This window comes from Mobula hypostoma, chromosome 4 (assembly GCF_963921235.1).
Source record: "Mobula hypostoma chromosome 4, sMobHyp1.1, whole genome shotgun sequence".
Lineage (NCBI taxonomy): Eukaryota > Metazoa > Chordata > Chondrichthyes > Myliobatiformes > Myliobatidae > Mobula > Mobula hypostoma.
Genome location: NC_086100.1, coordinates 96,340,118 through 96,357,194, shown reverse-complemented (window position 1 = coordinate 96,357,194; position 17,077 = coordinate 96,340,118). Strand labels below are relative to the sequence as shown.

Here is a 17,077-nt window from a genome sequence, read left to right as displayed (position 1 = left end):
TTAGATATGGCCCTTGTGGCTACGGGGGTCAGGGGGTATGGAGGGAAGGCTGGTGCAGGGTTCTGATTTGGATGATCAGCCATGATCATAATAAATGGCGGTGCAGGCTCGAAGGGCCGAATGGCCTACTCCTGCACCTATTTTCTATGTTTCTATGAATGGTTCCTAGTGCAGTAAGATAGACTTTTGACCTCGCAATTTACCTTTTATTGTGAACTTGCACCTTACTGACTATCTGTTCTGCACTCTCTCTGTACTGTAGCACTGTATTTGGAAATGAATTGATCTGTATGCAAGACAAGATTTTTCATTGTGCCTTGATCATATGACAATAATAACCCAAATTGTATAAACCGTACAAAGTACTATATTGTCGCTGATCAGTGCACTCAACAATAAATGATGAATGTTGAATATGAACTAAGAGAAATGTAAATGTCTCTTTCAGCCAGCTCAACTTCTATGTTCCTCTTCTGTAGATTTTATGAACCTGGTATCAGCTATGCTGCAGCCTGAGCCTTGCCTCCGTCTGACTTTGGAAGAACTAATGAAGAACCCCTGGGTGACACAGCCAGTCAATCTGTCTCTCTACACCTGGGAGGAAGTGTATTCTGCCAAAGAAAGTGAGTATGAAACCTGACATTTTAAATACAGCCATGAACTGGGCAAACCCAATAACCTACTTGATGGCTTTTTTTCTTGGGATGGAAGTATGTCCAAAAGTAATTCCAGGATGAAGTCAGTGAGTTTTCATTTTTAATTCATCTTTCCAAAATATTCATCGTGCGTGAATTAAGGGCTGAGTTTGCCGCTGTGCATCTTGACAATCTAAGATGGATCACTCAGGTGGGTTATTTTATTCTTGCAGTGTCATTCTTTACAGTAACCCTCAAAATGCAGAAGGAACTCAGATTGATCCTGATGAAGGGAAATGATCTAAAACGTCAAGTATCCATTTCCTTCCTTCAGTGCTATCTGACCCACTGAGTCATCAAGCATTTTCTGCATTACTTCAGATTTTTCAGGGTTATACAATTTTTTTTTTTTCTTTTTGCTTTATTTAAAATTTGGATCCTTGTGAAGCTTTTCTCCCAACTTTGAATAATGGTGCCTTTTTTTTTTCTTTTGTGGAATTTTCTGCAAACATTTTTCTTCAATTATTTTTTGGACGTTTTGCCCTTGGGTACATCTGATTACTTTACTACTTCACATTTCCTTTTATTTTACATGTTCAGCCTTTGGGGAAAGCAGTGTTAAGGAATGCTGATGCTTAAGTTGGTTCAAAAACGAGTGCAGGATCAGAGAGAGCTGGATGTAGAATGCCCATAAAGAGTATTTCTCTCCCCCCACCCCCCCCAAGAAGTTTTCATGTCTTACTGTTTTACAACATTGAATCACAGTGGATTTAATTTGGCTTTTTTGACACTGATCAACAGAAAAAGACTCTTTCATGTCAAAGTGAAAACAGATCTCTACAAAGTCATCTAAATTAATTACAAATATAAAACACAAAATAATTGATTGCATTAGTATTCGTCCCCTTTAATATGACATACCAAATTATTATTAGCCAATTGGTTTTAAAGTCATATAATTAGTTAAATGAAGATCACCATGTGCAGTCAAGGTATTTCAATTGATTGTCATAGGAATACACCTGTATCTAGAAGGTCCAACTGCTGGTGAGTCAGTATCCTGGCAAAAACTGCACAACGAAGACAAAAGAACCCTCCAAGCAGCTCTGTAAAAAGGTTATTGAAAAGCACAAGTCCGGAGATGGGTAAAAGAAATTTTCCATGTCACTGAATATCTCAGAGTACAGTTAAGTCAATCATCAAGAAATGGAAAGAATATGGCAGAGCTGTAAATCTGCTTAGAGCAGGCTGTCCTCAAAAACTGAGTGACTGTGCGTGAAGGGGACTCGTGAGGGAGGCCACTAAGAGTTCTATGACAACTCTGGAGGAGTTACAAGCTTCAGTTGCTGAGATGGGAGAGACTGCACATACACCAACTGTTGCCCAGGTGCTTCACCAGTCACAGATTTATGGGAGGGTGACAAAGAGAAAGCCACTGTTGAAAAACTCACATGAAATCTCGGCTAGAGTCTGCCAGAAGGCATGTGGGAGACTCTGAGGTCAGCTGGAAAAAGGTTGTATGATCTGGTGAAACCAAAATTGAGCTTTTAGACAATCAGACTAAATGCTATGTTTGGCAAAAGCCAAACACCACACATCATCAAAAACTCGCCATTCCAACTGTGAAGTATGATGGTGGCTGCTTCATGCTGTGGGGATGCTTCACTGCAGCAGGTCCTGGAAGGCTTGTGAAGGTAGAGGGTAAAATGAATGCAGCAAAATACAGGGAAATCCTTGAGGAAAACCTGATGCAGTCTGCAAGAGAACTGCGACTTGGGAGAAAACTTGTTTTTCAGGTGGACAATGACCTCAAGCATAAAGCCAAAGCTACACAGGAATGGTTTAAAAATAACAAAGTTAATGTTCTGGAGTGCCCAAGTCAGAGTCCAGACCTCAATCCAATTGAGAATTTGTGGCTCAGCTTGAAAGGGGTTGTTCACTTGCAATCCCTGTGCAATCTGACAGAGCTTGAGCAGTTTTGTAAAGAACGGGGGGAGAAATTGTAGTGTCTAGATGTTAAAAGCTGAAAGAGACCTATCCATGCAGACTCAAAGCAATAATTGCTGCCAAAGGTGCATCTACTAAATACTAACTTGAAGGAGGTGAATATGTATGCAATCAATTATTTTGTGTTTCATATTTGTAATTAGATCACTTTGTAGGGATCTGTCTTCACTTTGACATGAAAGTCGTCTTCTGTTGATCAGTACCAAAACAAGCCAAACGATCCACTGTAATTCAATGTTGTAAAACAATAAAACATGAATATTTTGGGGGGAGGGTGTGGTGAATACTTTTTATAGGCACTGTAAATGTGCATAAATCTTTGAAAATTGCAGGACAGTTAATAAACCATACCTCAATCCTAGCTGCATTAATAGATGTAAAAGCAAGAAAGTTACGTCTGAGAATCCCTGGTTCTCCTTAAAGCAAAGAAAATTAAAATTTGGGCTTGAGTCAGGTAACTGGATAGATAGTGTTTCCATTGGCAAAGTAAAGGGGAGACAGATTTGAAATGATTGTTTCAAGATCTGACATCAAAGAAAACATTATCCTCAGTGGTTCTGATCTGGAATGCGGTGATTGATTGATACGGTGGTCTGCATAAGTGAATTGGATTCACGTGAATATGATGGACATGAATTGGACTTGATGGGCCAAATGGCCTAATTCTACTCCTATATCTTATGGTTTTATGGATTTCTAGATAAAGGTAGAACATTTTCAAGTTTATGGAAAAATAGAAGCAAGGAAAGGGGACTGACTGATTGTTCTAAAAGAACCTCTTTGATGAATGTGCTGGCACTACTTTATGCTGTTGGTTACCTAGTTGAGGGAAAGGCATTGAGATGGAAGAAGTTATTGCTGCACTTTTTCACGTAGTTAGCTTTGAACAAGAGCTGGAGAAAATGTATCCCAACAAGAAGGCCCCAAACCTCTCCACTCTTTTCTTGACAAAAGAATCAATCAGTTCCGGTCCACCACCTCCCTCCTCTGTCTGGCAGAACTGGTCCTCACCCTCAACAGTTTTTCCTTTGGCTGCTCCCACTTTCTCCATTCTTGAGGGGTAGCCGTGGGAACCTGCTGGGGCCCCAGCTATGCCTGCCTCTTCATTAACTACGTAGAACACAGTCCATGTTCGAAGCTTTCCCCAGTAATACTCCACATCTCTTCCAACGCTACATTGATGACGGCTTCACACACCCATGCTGACCTCATCAATTTCATCAACTTTACCTCTAACTTCTATCCTGCCCTTAAATTCACCTGGTCCATCTCTGACACCTCCCTCCCCTTTCTCAATTTCTCTGTCTCCATCTCTGGAGATAAGCTTTCAACTGATATCTTTTATAAACCTACTGATTTTCACAGTTATCTTGACTATACCTTTTCCTACCCCATCTCTTGAGGAAAAAAAAATGTTCCTTCGCCTCCGCTGCATCGGTTCCCAGGATGAGGCTTTCTGTTCCAGGACATCAGAGCTGTCCTCTGTTTCCCTCCCTCCACTATTGATGCTGCCCATACCCCGCATCGCTTCCATTTCCCAAGCATCTGCGCTCACCCTATCTTCCCACTGCCTTAACAGTGATAGAGGCCCTCTTGTCCTTACCACCCCATCAGCCTCCACATCCAACACATTGTCCTATGCAACCTTCACCATCTCCAAAATTATAATTACCTTTCCCCTCCCTCTCCACTTTCCACAGAGATTGCTCTCTCTGCAATTCCCTGTCCATATGTCGTCGTCCCCATTAGTCTCCCTCCCAGCACTTATCCCTGCAAGCAGTCTAAGTGCTACACCTGCTCCCTCACTTCTATTCAGGGTCCCAAACAGTCCTTCCAAATGAGGTAACACTTCACCTGTAAATCTGCTGGGGTTGTCCTTTGAGTCCAGTGCTCCCTGTGCAGCCTCCTCTACATTGGTGAGATCCATTTCGTCAAACAACTCCGCTCCATCCACCACAAGCAGAACTTCCCAGAGCTCAAGCAATTTAATTCCAATTCACATTCCCGTTCCAACATCGATCCTCGGCCACCTCTTGTGCTAAGATGAGGCCACCCTCAGGGAGCAACATCTTGTATTCTGTCTGGGTAGCCTCCAACCTGATGGCATGAATATCCATTTCTCCTTCCAATTTAGAAAAAAATTCTCTCCCCTCCCCTCTTTTTACCTGCCTACCACTTCCCTCAGTGCCCTTCCTCCTTCCCTTTCTCCTATTCTCCACTCTCCTCTCCTTTCAGATTCCTCTCCCTCCCCAGTTCATGATGAAGGGTCTCAACTCAATGTCGACTGTTTATTCATTTCCATGGATACCACCTGACCTGCTGAGTTCCTTCAGCATTTTGTGTGTGTTGCTGTGCAGAAAATATCAGAGTTTTAACATGGGATACAAAGTTACTTTTCACACCAAGGGAAATTCAGATTTGGGCAATTATTTGCGAATGCTGAGAAAGAAATCATCATCACTTTGTCTTTCCGATAGTGTTGTGTTAGTTGCAGCTCCTGAATGTCTCACTAAAGGGGCATTCAAACAGTAAATGCTAACCTGTTACTTTACTATGAAGGGCATCTCAGGAAACCCAGACTGACTTTTTAACTAACACACACAAAAAATGCTGGTGAATGCAGCAGGCCAGGCAGCATCTATAGGAAGAGGTGCGGTCGACATTTCGGGCCGAGACCCTTCGTCAGGACTTCTCCTCACCAGCAGTTTTTTTTTGCGTTGTATCTCTTCCTATTGATGCTGCTTGGCCTGCTGTGTTCACCAGCATTTTGTGTGTGTTGCTTGAATTTCCAGCATCTGCAGATTTCCTCGTGTTTGACTTTTTAACTTGTCTGTTCCCTTGTCCATTCACAAACAAAGACTATGCTGATTGACACAGCCTTGCTACTTTCCACAGTTTAAGATCACACCTGGAGTCTTAATTATGTGAAAATCTGGGATCTCATTGTTATTCCTTAGATAGTTTGCCTTTACAGAAACATTATACTCACCTATAACCTTGGGTGGGTAAGTTCACTACTTAACAAAAGATACTTTTTTTGTTCTTGTCAGGGAAGAGTAATATTAGCTTAATTGTTATTCTGTTATTGCCTTTAAGTAGTTTGATATTTACATTTAGGGGTGTTCTAAAATTATTCAGTTGTATGTGGAATGTTAAAATTGTCAGCCCGTAAACTCAAGTTGAATAATTACAACTTGTCTTTTAAGAAGCAGACTCAAAAATCACAATTAATGATGATCTACAGGGTAACAGCTATAATCTGACAATTTTACATACATTTATTTGGCATAATGTGGAATTTATTTTCTATCTTAATGTGAAGGTGTGTTTTGCTCTTGGTCTTCCATTTCTCCCTCAGACGAAATCTTTAAACAACTCAGTGAGTCACATTGCACTGGGCTTGGGGTGGCTGAGAGCCCCACTCACTTGATGCAGAGACAAGGTACAACCTTGAGTACTGCAGTCAGTCAGCAGGATTTCAGGTGGTTGAGACATGGAATGCTCGAGGCAGGCTATGATTGAAGACAGAGCAGGGGTCAGAGACTTGTATTCCTGTCAAAACTAAGTGTTTTTCAGAGTTTAGTTCATTTAAAATCCATTCAAATTAATGAAAAGTTAAAATTATGAAGATATGAACATTGAATTAATTCATAAACAGAATATTTTAATGATGCTAAGTGGGATTGGGTTTGGCTTGGCCATAGAATGGTGAAACCTGTCACTCTTTATTCTGTGTTCAGCAGCTCACTCTGATGTCTGAAAAATTTCCACAGCTGAAAGTCAATTAGAGCTGCTAACTGCAGCCAACAACATTCATCTCAGCCGAAGTGCAAGAGCTTGTTCCTTTCACACCACCACCCAGAAATACGTAGCAAACAATGAAACTGCTCCTTGAGGAATTTAAGTGCTATGAGTATGCAATGGCCATCACGCTTGTGAGGAAGTAAAACTTGATAATATCTAATTCACCGTTGTACTGTTTGCAAACAGGACCTACAAGCTGCTGTGCTATGGCTGGAGACGACCGCGGGTCATTCATTCCCCCTCTGAATGTTGCTAGCGCTGAGAATGAAGCAAAAGCTGGCAAGTTTTGCTCTGCAGATAACCTCCATGCTGAACACTTGCACTGTGGTCTTTACAAAAATGATGAGAACACAGTGCCTGAAACACTGCCATCTCCAGCAGAGTTGCAGTCTGACTTTGTAGAATAGCTAGGACTGAGAAGAAATTCTTCCACACCAAACCAGGACATGGGTGGCTGCATTTGCAACTCAGTTTTAACATTTTTAAGGTCTGCACAGTGTGTTCTTTAAATATATTGTTAGAAACAGTAGGGTTCCCATTATTCCTGTGAAAGGAGTAACTGCTGGGGAAAGTAGGATCTAATGTGGCTAATATAATTTTCAAAACTTAAACAACTACTGTTTTGCGGCAGCCATCCTAGACAGCTGTGTGAGTTGAAATTGAGTAATGAGGTGTGGTGGCTGGGATTTTGTCAAATCCTACTTACATTATGCACTTTGTCCAAAAATTGTAACTTTTCTATCCTTGGGACCTGAGGCAGTTAGAGGACCACCATGATCTACTCCATCCAACACAGATGGTAGAAATCCCTGTTAAATTTGGGGCCCTTAAGGTTATTTTTAAAAATACAACAGATGGTGAATATGAAGAGACTATCTTAGAAACTTAAAGGATGCAACTCTCTCTGGCTATGGATCGTGCATCAGTGGACCTTTTCCTTACTGGCAATGTAAATCATTTGATTAATATTTTAAAATACTTGTTAAAATAATGGCAATAAATTCTAATAGCATAGTATTGTTGTACATTTCAGAATTTGATGCCATCCTTGCCATTCCCTCTGCACACTGTTGTAAATTTGCCATAGTTGAACTGTTTCCCTGATCAGATGTGACAGAGTATACACAAGGATTTGGTCTTTATTGTAACATAAAACTCTTCATCATACTTTTCTTTCCAGATGAATAGTATATTTAATTGCACTTGGCTCACATAGCACTTTTTTGTTGTTTCAGTATAACAAAAATATGCTAAGCTGATGTGAATTTTATTACAATGGAAAAATTATCCTTCTGGCTGTCTTTTCACCATCAAGATCCTCTGGTTGTTTTATATTTATTTTATGGAAACTTACATGCCATAAGTACCCAAGGTACTTGAAAATTTAGAAGTGTAACCCAGCACTAGTGGTGGACATGGTAACAGACACTGTGATCATACATTTAAATCTTAGTATTTGTTTTGTACAAGCACGACTGTTTTTGGTTCATCTGACCACTTGGAGTGGACCAGTTCCTACGCACCTTGTTTCTCCCTTTTTGGAGTGGCTGCTGGTTCACTGTGATTTGTAACAGCCACTTTGGAAATGTTCTTAAATGCAACTAATTTCAAATGGAAGAAGTAAAAATGATGAATCTACCACCATGTGGGGTTGCCACACACTTCTGTCACCACTGGTCACCTGTTACACTACTTACTTAAATAGTGTGCACAGCTGAGCTACAACTTCAAATTCTATCTTCTTGACTAGTCTGGCAATAACTATTTTCACCATTATCCTAACTTTGCCAAACATAATGCTAGTAGTAATGTAACATCAAAATTACATAAATTGTAATATTCTATATTGTTTTGAAAGGTTCAGGTATTATTAAAACTGTATCTGTCCTTAAATTACATGTGTTTGTATTTAGTGGTTTTTAAAAAAAATTGTAATGATTTGCAGTTGCATCTGCCTTTTACCCATTTGTCAGTTGAAGTCATCTGTGAAAGCACCAATCTGATTCAACCATATTTCAGTCTCTGTTACAGCACATGATTGGAGATGAATCCTATTTCAGCCAAATGAGTGAGTTTGTGCCACAGTTATTGAATGAACAGCTTGCACTGATTTGGAGAGTTCACAATTATGGAACTGTAGTTGCACTTCGATGAAAATGGGCAATTCTTGTACTTTAAATCTCTGCAGCTATTTGGACATAGTTCATGCAGTCTGTGTAATATTAGTACTGGCAAAGGCTTATCTTACAGATTCCAGAGAACTGGAATAAATGAGCGTTTTCAGCTTGACCAACTCTAGCTGGTAGGTGCCACAGAAATTTGTACTCAGATTGCCTAATTGAAATGAAAATGGGGAATTTCTTCTGGGGTAATGAATATTTGAAATACTTGGAGAGTTGGAAGTCATTCAACCTATTCAAGAGTAAGAGTTGTTCTGGTCTGATGGTAAATGGGATCGATCAGGAAAATGTTAGGAGTAGGAACAATTGGTAGGGCGTGCTCAAGGGCCTATGCTTATCAAAGAGTTTAACTATCTTTGATGCATCCTTCTGCATCGGTATTAAACCAATTCATTTTTATTGTAATATTGGTTTATTTCCACTGTTAGCCATATTTCAATAAACACAATTTTATTCTGATGAAGCCTTCATTAGTTTCCTGGAAAAAATTCCTCATCCTCCTCACTGTCAGACAGTTCCTCAGATGTACCGCTGTCTTCCTGGTGCCCAAGTTCTCTTTCTTCCATCTCCTCACGCTTCAGGAGCTTCTTAAAAGTATCAAACTCTTCCCAAGATGACATAGCCACTTTAGCCAAAAAGTAATCTTCAGTAGTGGTGAATATGTCTTTTGGTTTGGGGTTTATGATCAGAGTCTGACCCTTCTTATCCGGAGTCTGGTAATGCCCAAGACGTTCTAAGAAGATAAGGCGCTGTTTTAGTTCTTCTAATGACGTCTGGAAAATTCCAGATTTCACTATCGCTGCTTGTTTTAGTCCCATTCGGAAATATGCGAACTGTGAAATGAGATGAAAAGTGAAGCTAATGAAACACGGAAAGGTTAATAAGTAACCAGCAATTATGGACATTTGACATTTTTTACAAAATCAGAAGAGCAATGCTATGTATTTCTATTGATTTCATATAAAATTCAATGAGAAAGAAAGCAAACTACAGGCTAGTTAGATTAACAACTGCCATCAGAAGGAAATAATAAAGATTTAATAACCACTGAGGAAAGAGTTTTTCCCCAATGCAAATTATTTTAAAAGTTTTAAGCTCCCCATCAGATTTCTTCTTGGCTTTCTCCATTCTACTATCGAGTCTAATCCTTGTAAAGTTTCAGAAGTTGGTATAATATTTGCATTTGTAATGACTTATTTGCTTTTAGAATTGTTAAATTGAACTATAATGTATACTTACGCCATTTGGAAAATAAATCAGGATTGTTGGAGTTCATAGAAGAAAGAATTTTGTTCATCAGCCTGGGTTCACATCAATGCACTGATCAGTATTAGATCATGACTGGCATCCCTTCACTGCTAACATGCACTGCTAAATAGACTGGGTAGTATGTTCACCAAGACAACAAAACTGAAGACCAAAATTCTTCCTGGACACTACCAAAATGACATTACTTACCAAACAAAAAGATGGCCAAAATCTTGACTGAGGAATATTTCCCCACAATGGTAAAATTGAAACAGATTTTGTCTATGTTGGTAAGTAAATCTATTTTTATATCACAAGTTATTGTTAAAAAATTAGCAATTCCCAAACTTTCCAAGAAGTCTCAAACAGAAGGGATCATTTTGTCTTCCTACTCCGATGAGAAGTAAAAAAATAAACAGCAATTAGATGAATTTATGACATTTGGTGGATTATTTTTTAAGCGGCAATAACTATAATGTCAATTTTTAATGCATGCCTGTTCCAATCAATGTATAATACTTCAAGAATTAAAATTTGAAGTTTCAAATGTATTAATGGGTGCACTAATTACAACTTTTTTTACTGCAACAATTAAATATTCCCTTGGCATGTTACAAGTTTCTACAAACACCAAATCTGAAATGTTTTTAAAAGAATAGGCCACAAAACGATCTTCAAAATATTTTTAGTAATGTACACCAGATACAAAAAAATCCACTCCCACACATGGTGCTCATTGCTGTACCTGGAACTTGTATTCCAGTTCTTCAAAGTTTTCAAACAGAACATTGGGTGAAGTTTGGAGAATTTCTGTGATCTGCTGTACTGTGAAAATACACTTCTCCTTGAAGAAGCGCACAGTGTTGTTCACCTGCTTTGCTGAACGATTCAGAATCTGTGGGTGATGCACCAAGACCCATTGCAGTCTCTCTGCAAAAAGAACGCATAATGAAAATCTCACTCAGGAACCAGAGGTGGAGTTCAGATAATAAGAGTATTTTTTTGATTCTGAGTGGGAATTACTTCATTACGGCAGCAATATTTTTTTTAAAAACTTGGCAATAGTAGTAACTAATAATAAACTACAGAATAATATACACTAATAATTTGTGCGATAATAAATGAAACAATAAAAGACTCATACAATAATGAATGTTCTCCTGTTGCACAGAGATGAACTGTTGTATATGTTTATTGCATTTGGTAGGAAAGATTTTCTGTAACGATCCTTGTGATAGCAGAGCTGAATGAGCCAATTTGAAAGGTTGCTCTGCTGCTTAGTCAGTAGGTCATGGAGGGGGTGTGCCTGATGTACATTAACCCAGAATTTCCTCCTGGTTGTAAGCCACCTAAATTTTGAAGCAAAGTTCCACACCAGTGATGTCTTTCTTTCCCCTAGATCAGGGTTTCTCTCCACCATAGTTGATAGGGTGCTTAACTCTGTGTCTGTTATTTCCCAAATTCTGCATTTGCTCCTTCCTATCTCACAGCTTCCATCCTACTCCACTCCATTATCAATAGATCATCCTCTGTAATTTCACATCTTCAACAGGATGCAACCACCAGGCACAGGTTTCACCTCTTACAAGGAGTATATGCCCCCTACCTACCTACAATTCCTGATTCATTCACTCACTCACTCTCTTCTTGCAGAAGCTTCCCATACAACTGCAGATGTGACACCTATCTTTTTACTCCTTTCCTCTTCACTGACCAGGGACCAAAACACTCCTCTGAAGGTTAGTGATTCACTTGTACCTCTTCCTATCTCATACACTACATTCCATCCCCAGTACGGTCTCTTCAATGGGTGAGATTGGGTGATAGCCTTCAGTCCAAAAGGGTGATCTTGAGTCTCCAGTTGCCTGGTCACTTTAGTTCTCCAACCCACTCTGTTCAGCTTGAAAAAAGTAGCTGGTTGTGTTCTTTGGCTGCAAGATGTTGATGATGGATTGCAAACAGATTGGATTTCTTTTTTCATGAATGCAAACTGTCATATATGGTGCTCCATCTGTTGCACAAGATATTTGTTTTTAACTTTTTACAAAAGTGAACCCCTTCATAAACTTTTCCAACTATTAAATGCAGACTATTTCACCAGTTATGACAAGATAAGGAGAAGAGTTTGAACGCTTCTTCACACACTGTCTTGGCTGTCAAAGTGCTTAAAAAGTTTCTTTGATCTTTTTGACACATTGAATTTTTGCTCAAAACTGACAAGAGCTTGGGAAAGGAGGTTGAACTATGTGGAGATGTGACATACCTCGCTGATCTGTATGACAAAATGAACACTCTAAATATGAAACTGCAAGGTGAGAATTTCAATTTAATTCAGGCAAAAAGTGCAGTGTCCACTTTTATCAGAAAATTGGAAATGTGTAAGTGAAATATTGGGAGAAGAATGTTCTCAGTTGTCTTGCATGGAAAGTATTACAGTCTTTCACAGACAGTGATTTGTTAGACCTCTGCTTACACCTGCAGTCACTGAAGAAGGATTTTCAGAATCAATTCAAGGATTTGAATGATCCGGAAATTCTGGACTGGGTAATTAACTCATTTCTTTGCAAGGTGGAAGAACAGGAAGAGAGCTTGCAAGAAGAAAGTATCAAAATTGAGAATGTTGAAGAAGCAAAAATGCTTTTCAAAATTGTCGGCTTTTGTGGAATACAAAAGTTATATGAAGTTTCCTGCTCTTTGGAGAGGAGCCAAACTGCTCTTCATTGCATTTCCATTCTCCTACCTTGTTGAAAGAGGCTTCAGCGCAGTGAATAACATGCTCACAAAAAAACAGAAACTGCTTAGACATTGTTACATGTGGGGACTTAAGGGTTTTGCTGTCACAACTTGAACCAGATATTTCAACTCTTGCTAAAAACCACCAAGCTCAAGGATCACATTATGTCAAAGCTGCTGTGTAAACTAGGCTTAAGGACAAATAAAAATTTAAAGCAGAATCATTTTTCTCATGTTAGCATATGATAGACATGTTTTTACTCTATGGGGACACTGGAAATTATATTGTGCTTAAGAGGAGAGTCGGTAAGAACAATGCTTGGGAAACACTAAGCAAACAGGCCTTTCTGTCCAAATGAGCCTGCACAAACCAAGTCACATGACTAATCTACTAACCTATTTCTGCCTTACATTCTCTGCACCGTATTACAGCACCCAGCTGTACAGTTCAACTATTTCCAATAGGTAAGCACTGAACTTGCAATGTAGAAGATGCAACTCACTTTCAATTCTCTTAATTGAATATTTTGCTACATAGAATTAATTGAAGAAAGGAAATCTGGATTATATAAGTTTCTAAGAATTCCAACTTCAATTTTATCTCAGATTTGTAGTAAGTTACTTCTTGAAAATTAAAAGCCTGAATTGGATAGATGACTGGAAGAATTTGGTATAGATACACAAATGTAAAAAGTAGAGATACAGGTTAAGAAACTGTAAAACAAATCATAATTTGTAAAGAAACAGCATGGATAAAGTTTGTTAAACATGAATAGAATACTATTTACACTTGGCCAGGTGTGATGTGAACAGCCGTAGTCTTAGTATGCTGCATAAAGGAGGTAAAAATATATTTCAGTGGGATCAGATGTGTACCATTCTTTCAGAATAAGAGTCATCTGTTGGGTGTTAACAGATGTTACAAGTTTTTTTTTCTCCCACTTAAATATTTCCTCCCGCAAAGAGATAAGAATTTGATTATTATTCTTGTATATATCTTTTGCACATTCTCCAGTAACTTTATATCCTGTCTATGCGGACACTAGAACTGTTCAGATCTTACCCAGTTATCAGTTACCAATATTATCAATGTTCCATAACACATCAGGCACTAATAAATGCAATAGCAAAATCAGAAGAAGCTTTAACCAGAGAGCAACTGAAAACTGGGACAATAAAGAGCAGTTGAAATGATGTCCCTCAACAGAAGGACTGGTTCATGGAACAAGTTCAAGAAGACTGACGGGATCTCTGAGGAGAGGATAGTTTCCTTCTGTGCTGTAAGTACTGCAGCAACAACTTGCATTTCTGTAGCACCCTTAATGTTGCAAATAAATTGGGGTAGAACTTGAGCCAAAGAAGCCGTGTAGAACATTTTAAGTGGTAAGTGGTGAATAGCAAGTGTTCAACTGTTTTCACTTGAAAGATAAAAGCTTTGGAAAATTGATTGCCTCTATGTTGCTGGGCATTAAAGGCACCTCAAGGAAATTTGCAAATGGCAAATTCTGTTGGAGAGAGGATGTCCACATTGCAGATCCCACAAATTTCTGAAAGGTCAGTATGAGCACCATTAACAGCAGATCCACATCCAGTCCTCTGCATAAAGATCTGAAAGAGAAACTGGCACCAACCTTCATCAAGTCCATGCTTCCGCAGGTTGTCAATGCGTGACTGCAGCTGGTGGTCCTTTATTCTACCCAGTTCGGGGCATTTCTCCAAGACCTTTAAAATGCCGCCTGGCCTTAAACCAAGGCTGTAAAGTAGGCAGAGCACAGGGTGAGCCTTCAGCGGAACCTGTGCAGCAGTTCTAGAACTTAGGTCAAGCAGTTTCTTCACTTGAACCTGGGTAAATCCCAGACTCAGAAGGGGCTCAACTGTATTCTCTACGTGAGAAGCATCTGCTTTCAATTTTCCAGAATGTTTTCCTACAGGATGTAAATTGCCCTCTGTATCCACAGAGGACGAAAAGTGGAATTTTCTCTTTGGGATCAGGTGGAAGTCTAGTGAAAATTTCCCAGAGTGACTGAGAATGCTGGCTGTTGAGAACCAAGAGTGAATGCATTGGCAAGACCCTGTATGTGTAGCATAGTCTCTCACTTGTTTGGAGAACTGCCAGTACCTAACAGCTGGCTGGATCCTGTGGAGAAGGCCATGTAAGCACATAGTCTGAAAAACAGAAACAAGAACAGTTCAGGAATTAAGATAATTGAAGCAGGTCTCTGCGAATTTAAAAAGCTCGAAATCGGGATTTTACTAAAACTGCGCACAAGAGATTCTCCCAAGAATTCTCCAAATGAACTCAGCGTTCACACCAATTGTGTGCAAGAAACTGGGTCAAGATAGGAATATTACTTTCCCCACAATCCAAAGCATGGGTCTGGTGTGCCTGTATGTTTGAGTACTTTTAGCTGAATCTCGTTGGTTCTAATTCCCACTCGCTTTAAAGTCACCTCAGTTTTCTATTTCTTTTTAAATCTTTTTTTTAGATGTGAGATTAAAATGGTCCAGAAAATTAGCAAATCCAGCATCATCTAAGCATCAAGGATGCTGGATTGTTGGTGTTACTAATGACTAAGTCAACTGATTTGCAATCATTGTGGAAATTTAACACCCCCCAGCTAAAATTGTAACTTCTAAAGTCACCCTATAATTGCAGTCTTGAATGTAATTCACAGGGCCACTGGGGGGGGTGGTGTTGGTAAAGGAAATGTCTTCCCGGCAGGAGTGAGGGGTAACGAGACCACCCCACGGGAGTTGAATCAGGCCCGGGGCCGGCAGGAGTGAGGGGTAACGAGACCACCCCACGGGAGCTGAAGCAGGCCCGGGGCCGGCAGGAGTGAGGGGTAACGAGACCACCCCACGGGAGCTGAAGCAGGCCCGGGGCCGGCAGGAGTGAGGGGTAACGAGACCACCCCACGGGAGTTGAAGCAGGCCCGGGGCCGGCAGGAGTGAGGGGTAACGAGACCACCCCACGAGAGCTGAAGCAGGCCCGGGGCCGGCAGGAGTGAGGGGTAACGAGACCACCCCACGGGAGCTGAAGCAGGCCCGGGGTTGGGGCAGCGGCGGTAGCGAAAGGCAACTGGCCAAACAGCCTCACCTGCTGTACCATGGTGCTCACTCTCCGGCTCATCCCTGCACGTCCAATTAGAGATCCCCCGGCAGCCGTGTCCGCGGCTGTGCGTTCCGGCCTTCACTGCGACTCCTGGAGGCGAGGTTTCCTCAAGTCGCTCCGCCTCATAGTCTTCAGAATCGGGTTTAATATCCCCGGTTTATGTCGTGAAACTTATTAACTACGGCGGCAGTACAATGCAATACATGATAAATATGAAAAAAAACTGAATTACAGTAAGTATGTGCCCATGATGGAGCCGACTATTTTTACAACTTTCTGCAGCTTACTTCGATCCTGTACAGTAGCCCCCTGACCCCGATCCCCACCCCACCCCAGACAGGACTCTACTGTCTTCGCTGTTTCCCAACCTTATCCCTTCGCTAGTCCCACCTGCCCTCAGTATGAAAGTCATCTTGAACATTGTAACTCACACAAAGTGACTTCACGTGATAAACGCAGATGCTGGAAATCTTGAGCAAGGCACACGAAATGTTGGAGGAACTCAGTAGATGGCAGAATCTATGGGGAGGAATGGTGGAAGTTTCAGCTGAGACCTTTCATCAGGACTGGAAAGGAAGAGGGCAGAAGCCGGAATAAAAATAGGGAAGGGGAAGGAGGACAATCTGGCAGGTGATAGGTGAGACCAGCTGAGGGGGAAGAGAGGGCGTGAAGTGAGAAGCTGGGAGGTGATAAGACGTAAAGGGTTGGAGAAAGGGGAATCTGATTGGAGAGGGCATTGGACCATAGATGAAAGGGAAGGAGGGGCACTCGAGGGAGGTGATGGGCAGTTGGGAAGGAAAGGGGTGAGAGAGTTATCAGCATGAGAGAACAGAAAGAGAGAAGGAGGGAGGGAGATTTACATAACTGGAAGTTAGAGAAATAGATGCTCATGCCATCAGGTTGGATAATTCCCAGATGGAATATGAGGTGTTGCTCTACCAACTTGAGTTTGACCTCTAAGTGTAGTAGACAGGAGGGGAAGAGAAATATGTACCTTGATCCTACCACTAAGCCCATCTTTCCTTCTCCTTTCCCATCCTTCCTCCTCTCCATGTTCTGTAGGAAACCATCTCTGCAAACAGAACAAGTGCTACACCTGCCCTTAAACCTCTTCCTTCACCACCATTCAGAGCCCAAACAGTCCTTCCAGGTGAGTCGACACTTCACCTGCAAACCTGTTGAGGATATTTACTGCATCTGGTGCTCCTCTCCAGCGGAGAGACCCGATGCAGATAAGGGACTGCATTGTCAAGCACTATCACTCTGCCTGCCACAAACTGCAAGATCTCTGGCGGCTAGCCATTTCAATTCTATTCCCTTTCCCATTCCAACCTGTCTGTCCGTGGCTTCCTCTACTG

At 40.8% G+C, this 17,077-nt stretch overlaps 2 protein-coding genes across 5 annotated transcripts in view; one reads left to right on the top strand and one right to left on the bottom strand.

Annotated features, from left to right (window-relative positions):
* pask (PAS domain containing serine/threonine kinase) overlaps positions 1-7,208 on the top strand; it is a 75,093-nt gene extending 67,885 nt beyond the window's left edge. For 2 of the 4 annotated variants that reach the window (XM_063046209.1, XM_063046208.1), the window contains exons 19-20: positions 480-623; positions 6,633-7,208. In XM_063046209.1, the coding sequence (XP_062902279.1) occupies positions 480-623; positions 6,633-6,853 (365 nt within the window). In that variant the 3' untranslated portion in view covers positions 6,854-7,208. Of the gene's footprint in view, positions 1-479; positions 624-6,382 lie in introns of all 4 variants that reach the window. The other 2 variants (XM_063046211.1, XM_063046210.1) reach the window with 2 other exon arrangements.
* A 1,122-nt stretch (positions 7,209-8,330) lies between these two features.
* mterf4 (mitochondrial transcription termination factor 4) lies at positions 8,331-16,367 on the bottom strand. Its single transcript, XM_063046212.1, has 5 exons — positions 16,151-16,367; positions 15,705-15,897; positions 14,239-14,773; positions 10,620-10,804; positions 8,331-9,459 (listed from the first exon to the last, which is right to left on the bottom strand). Exons 2-5 carry the CDS (start codon positions 15,735-15,737, stop codon positions 9,097-9,099), a joined length of 1,116 nt encoding a protein of 371 aa, XP_062902282.1. The 5' UTR covers positions 15,738-15,897; positions 16,151-16,367; the 3' UTR covers positions 8,331-9,096.
* Between the last annotated feature and the right edge of the window lie 710 nt (positions 16,368-17,077).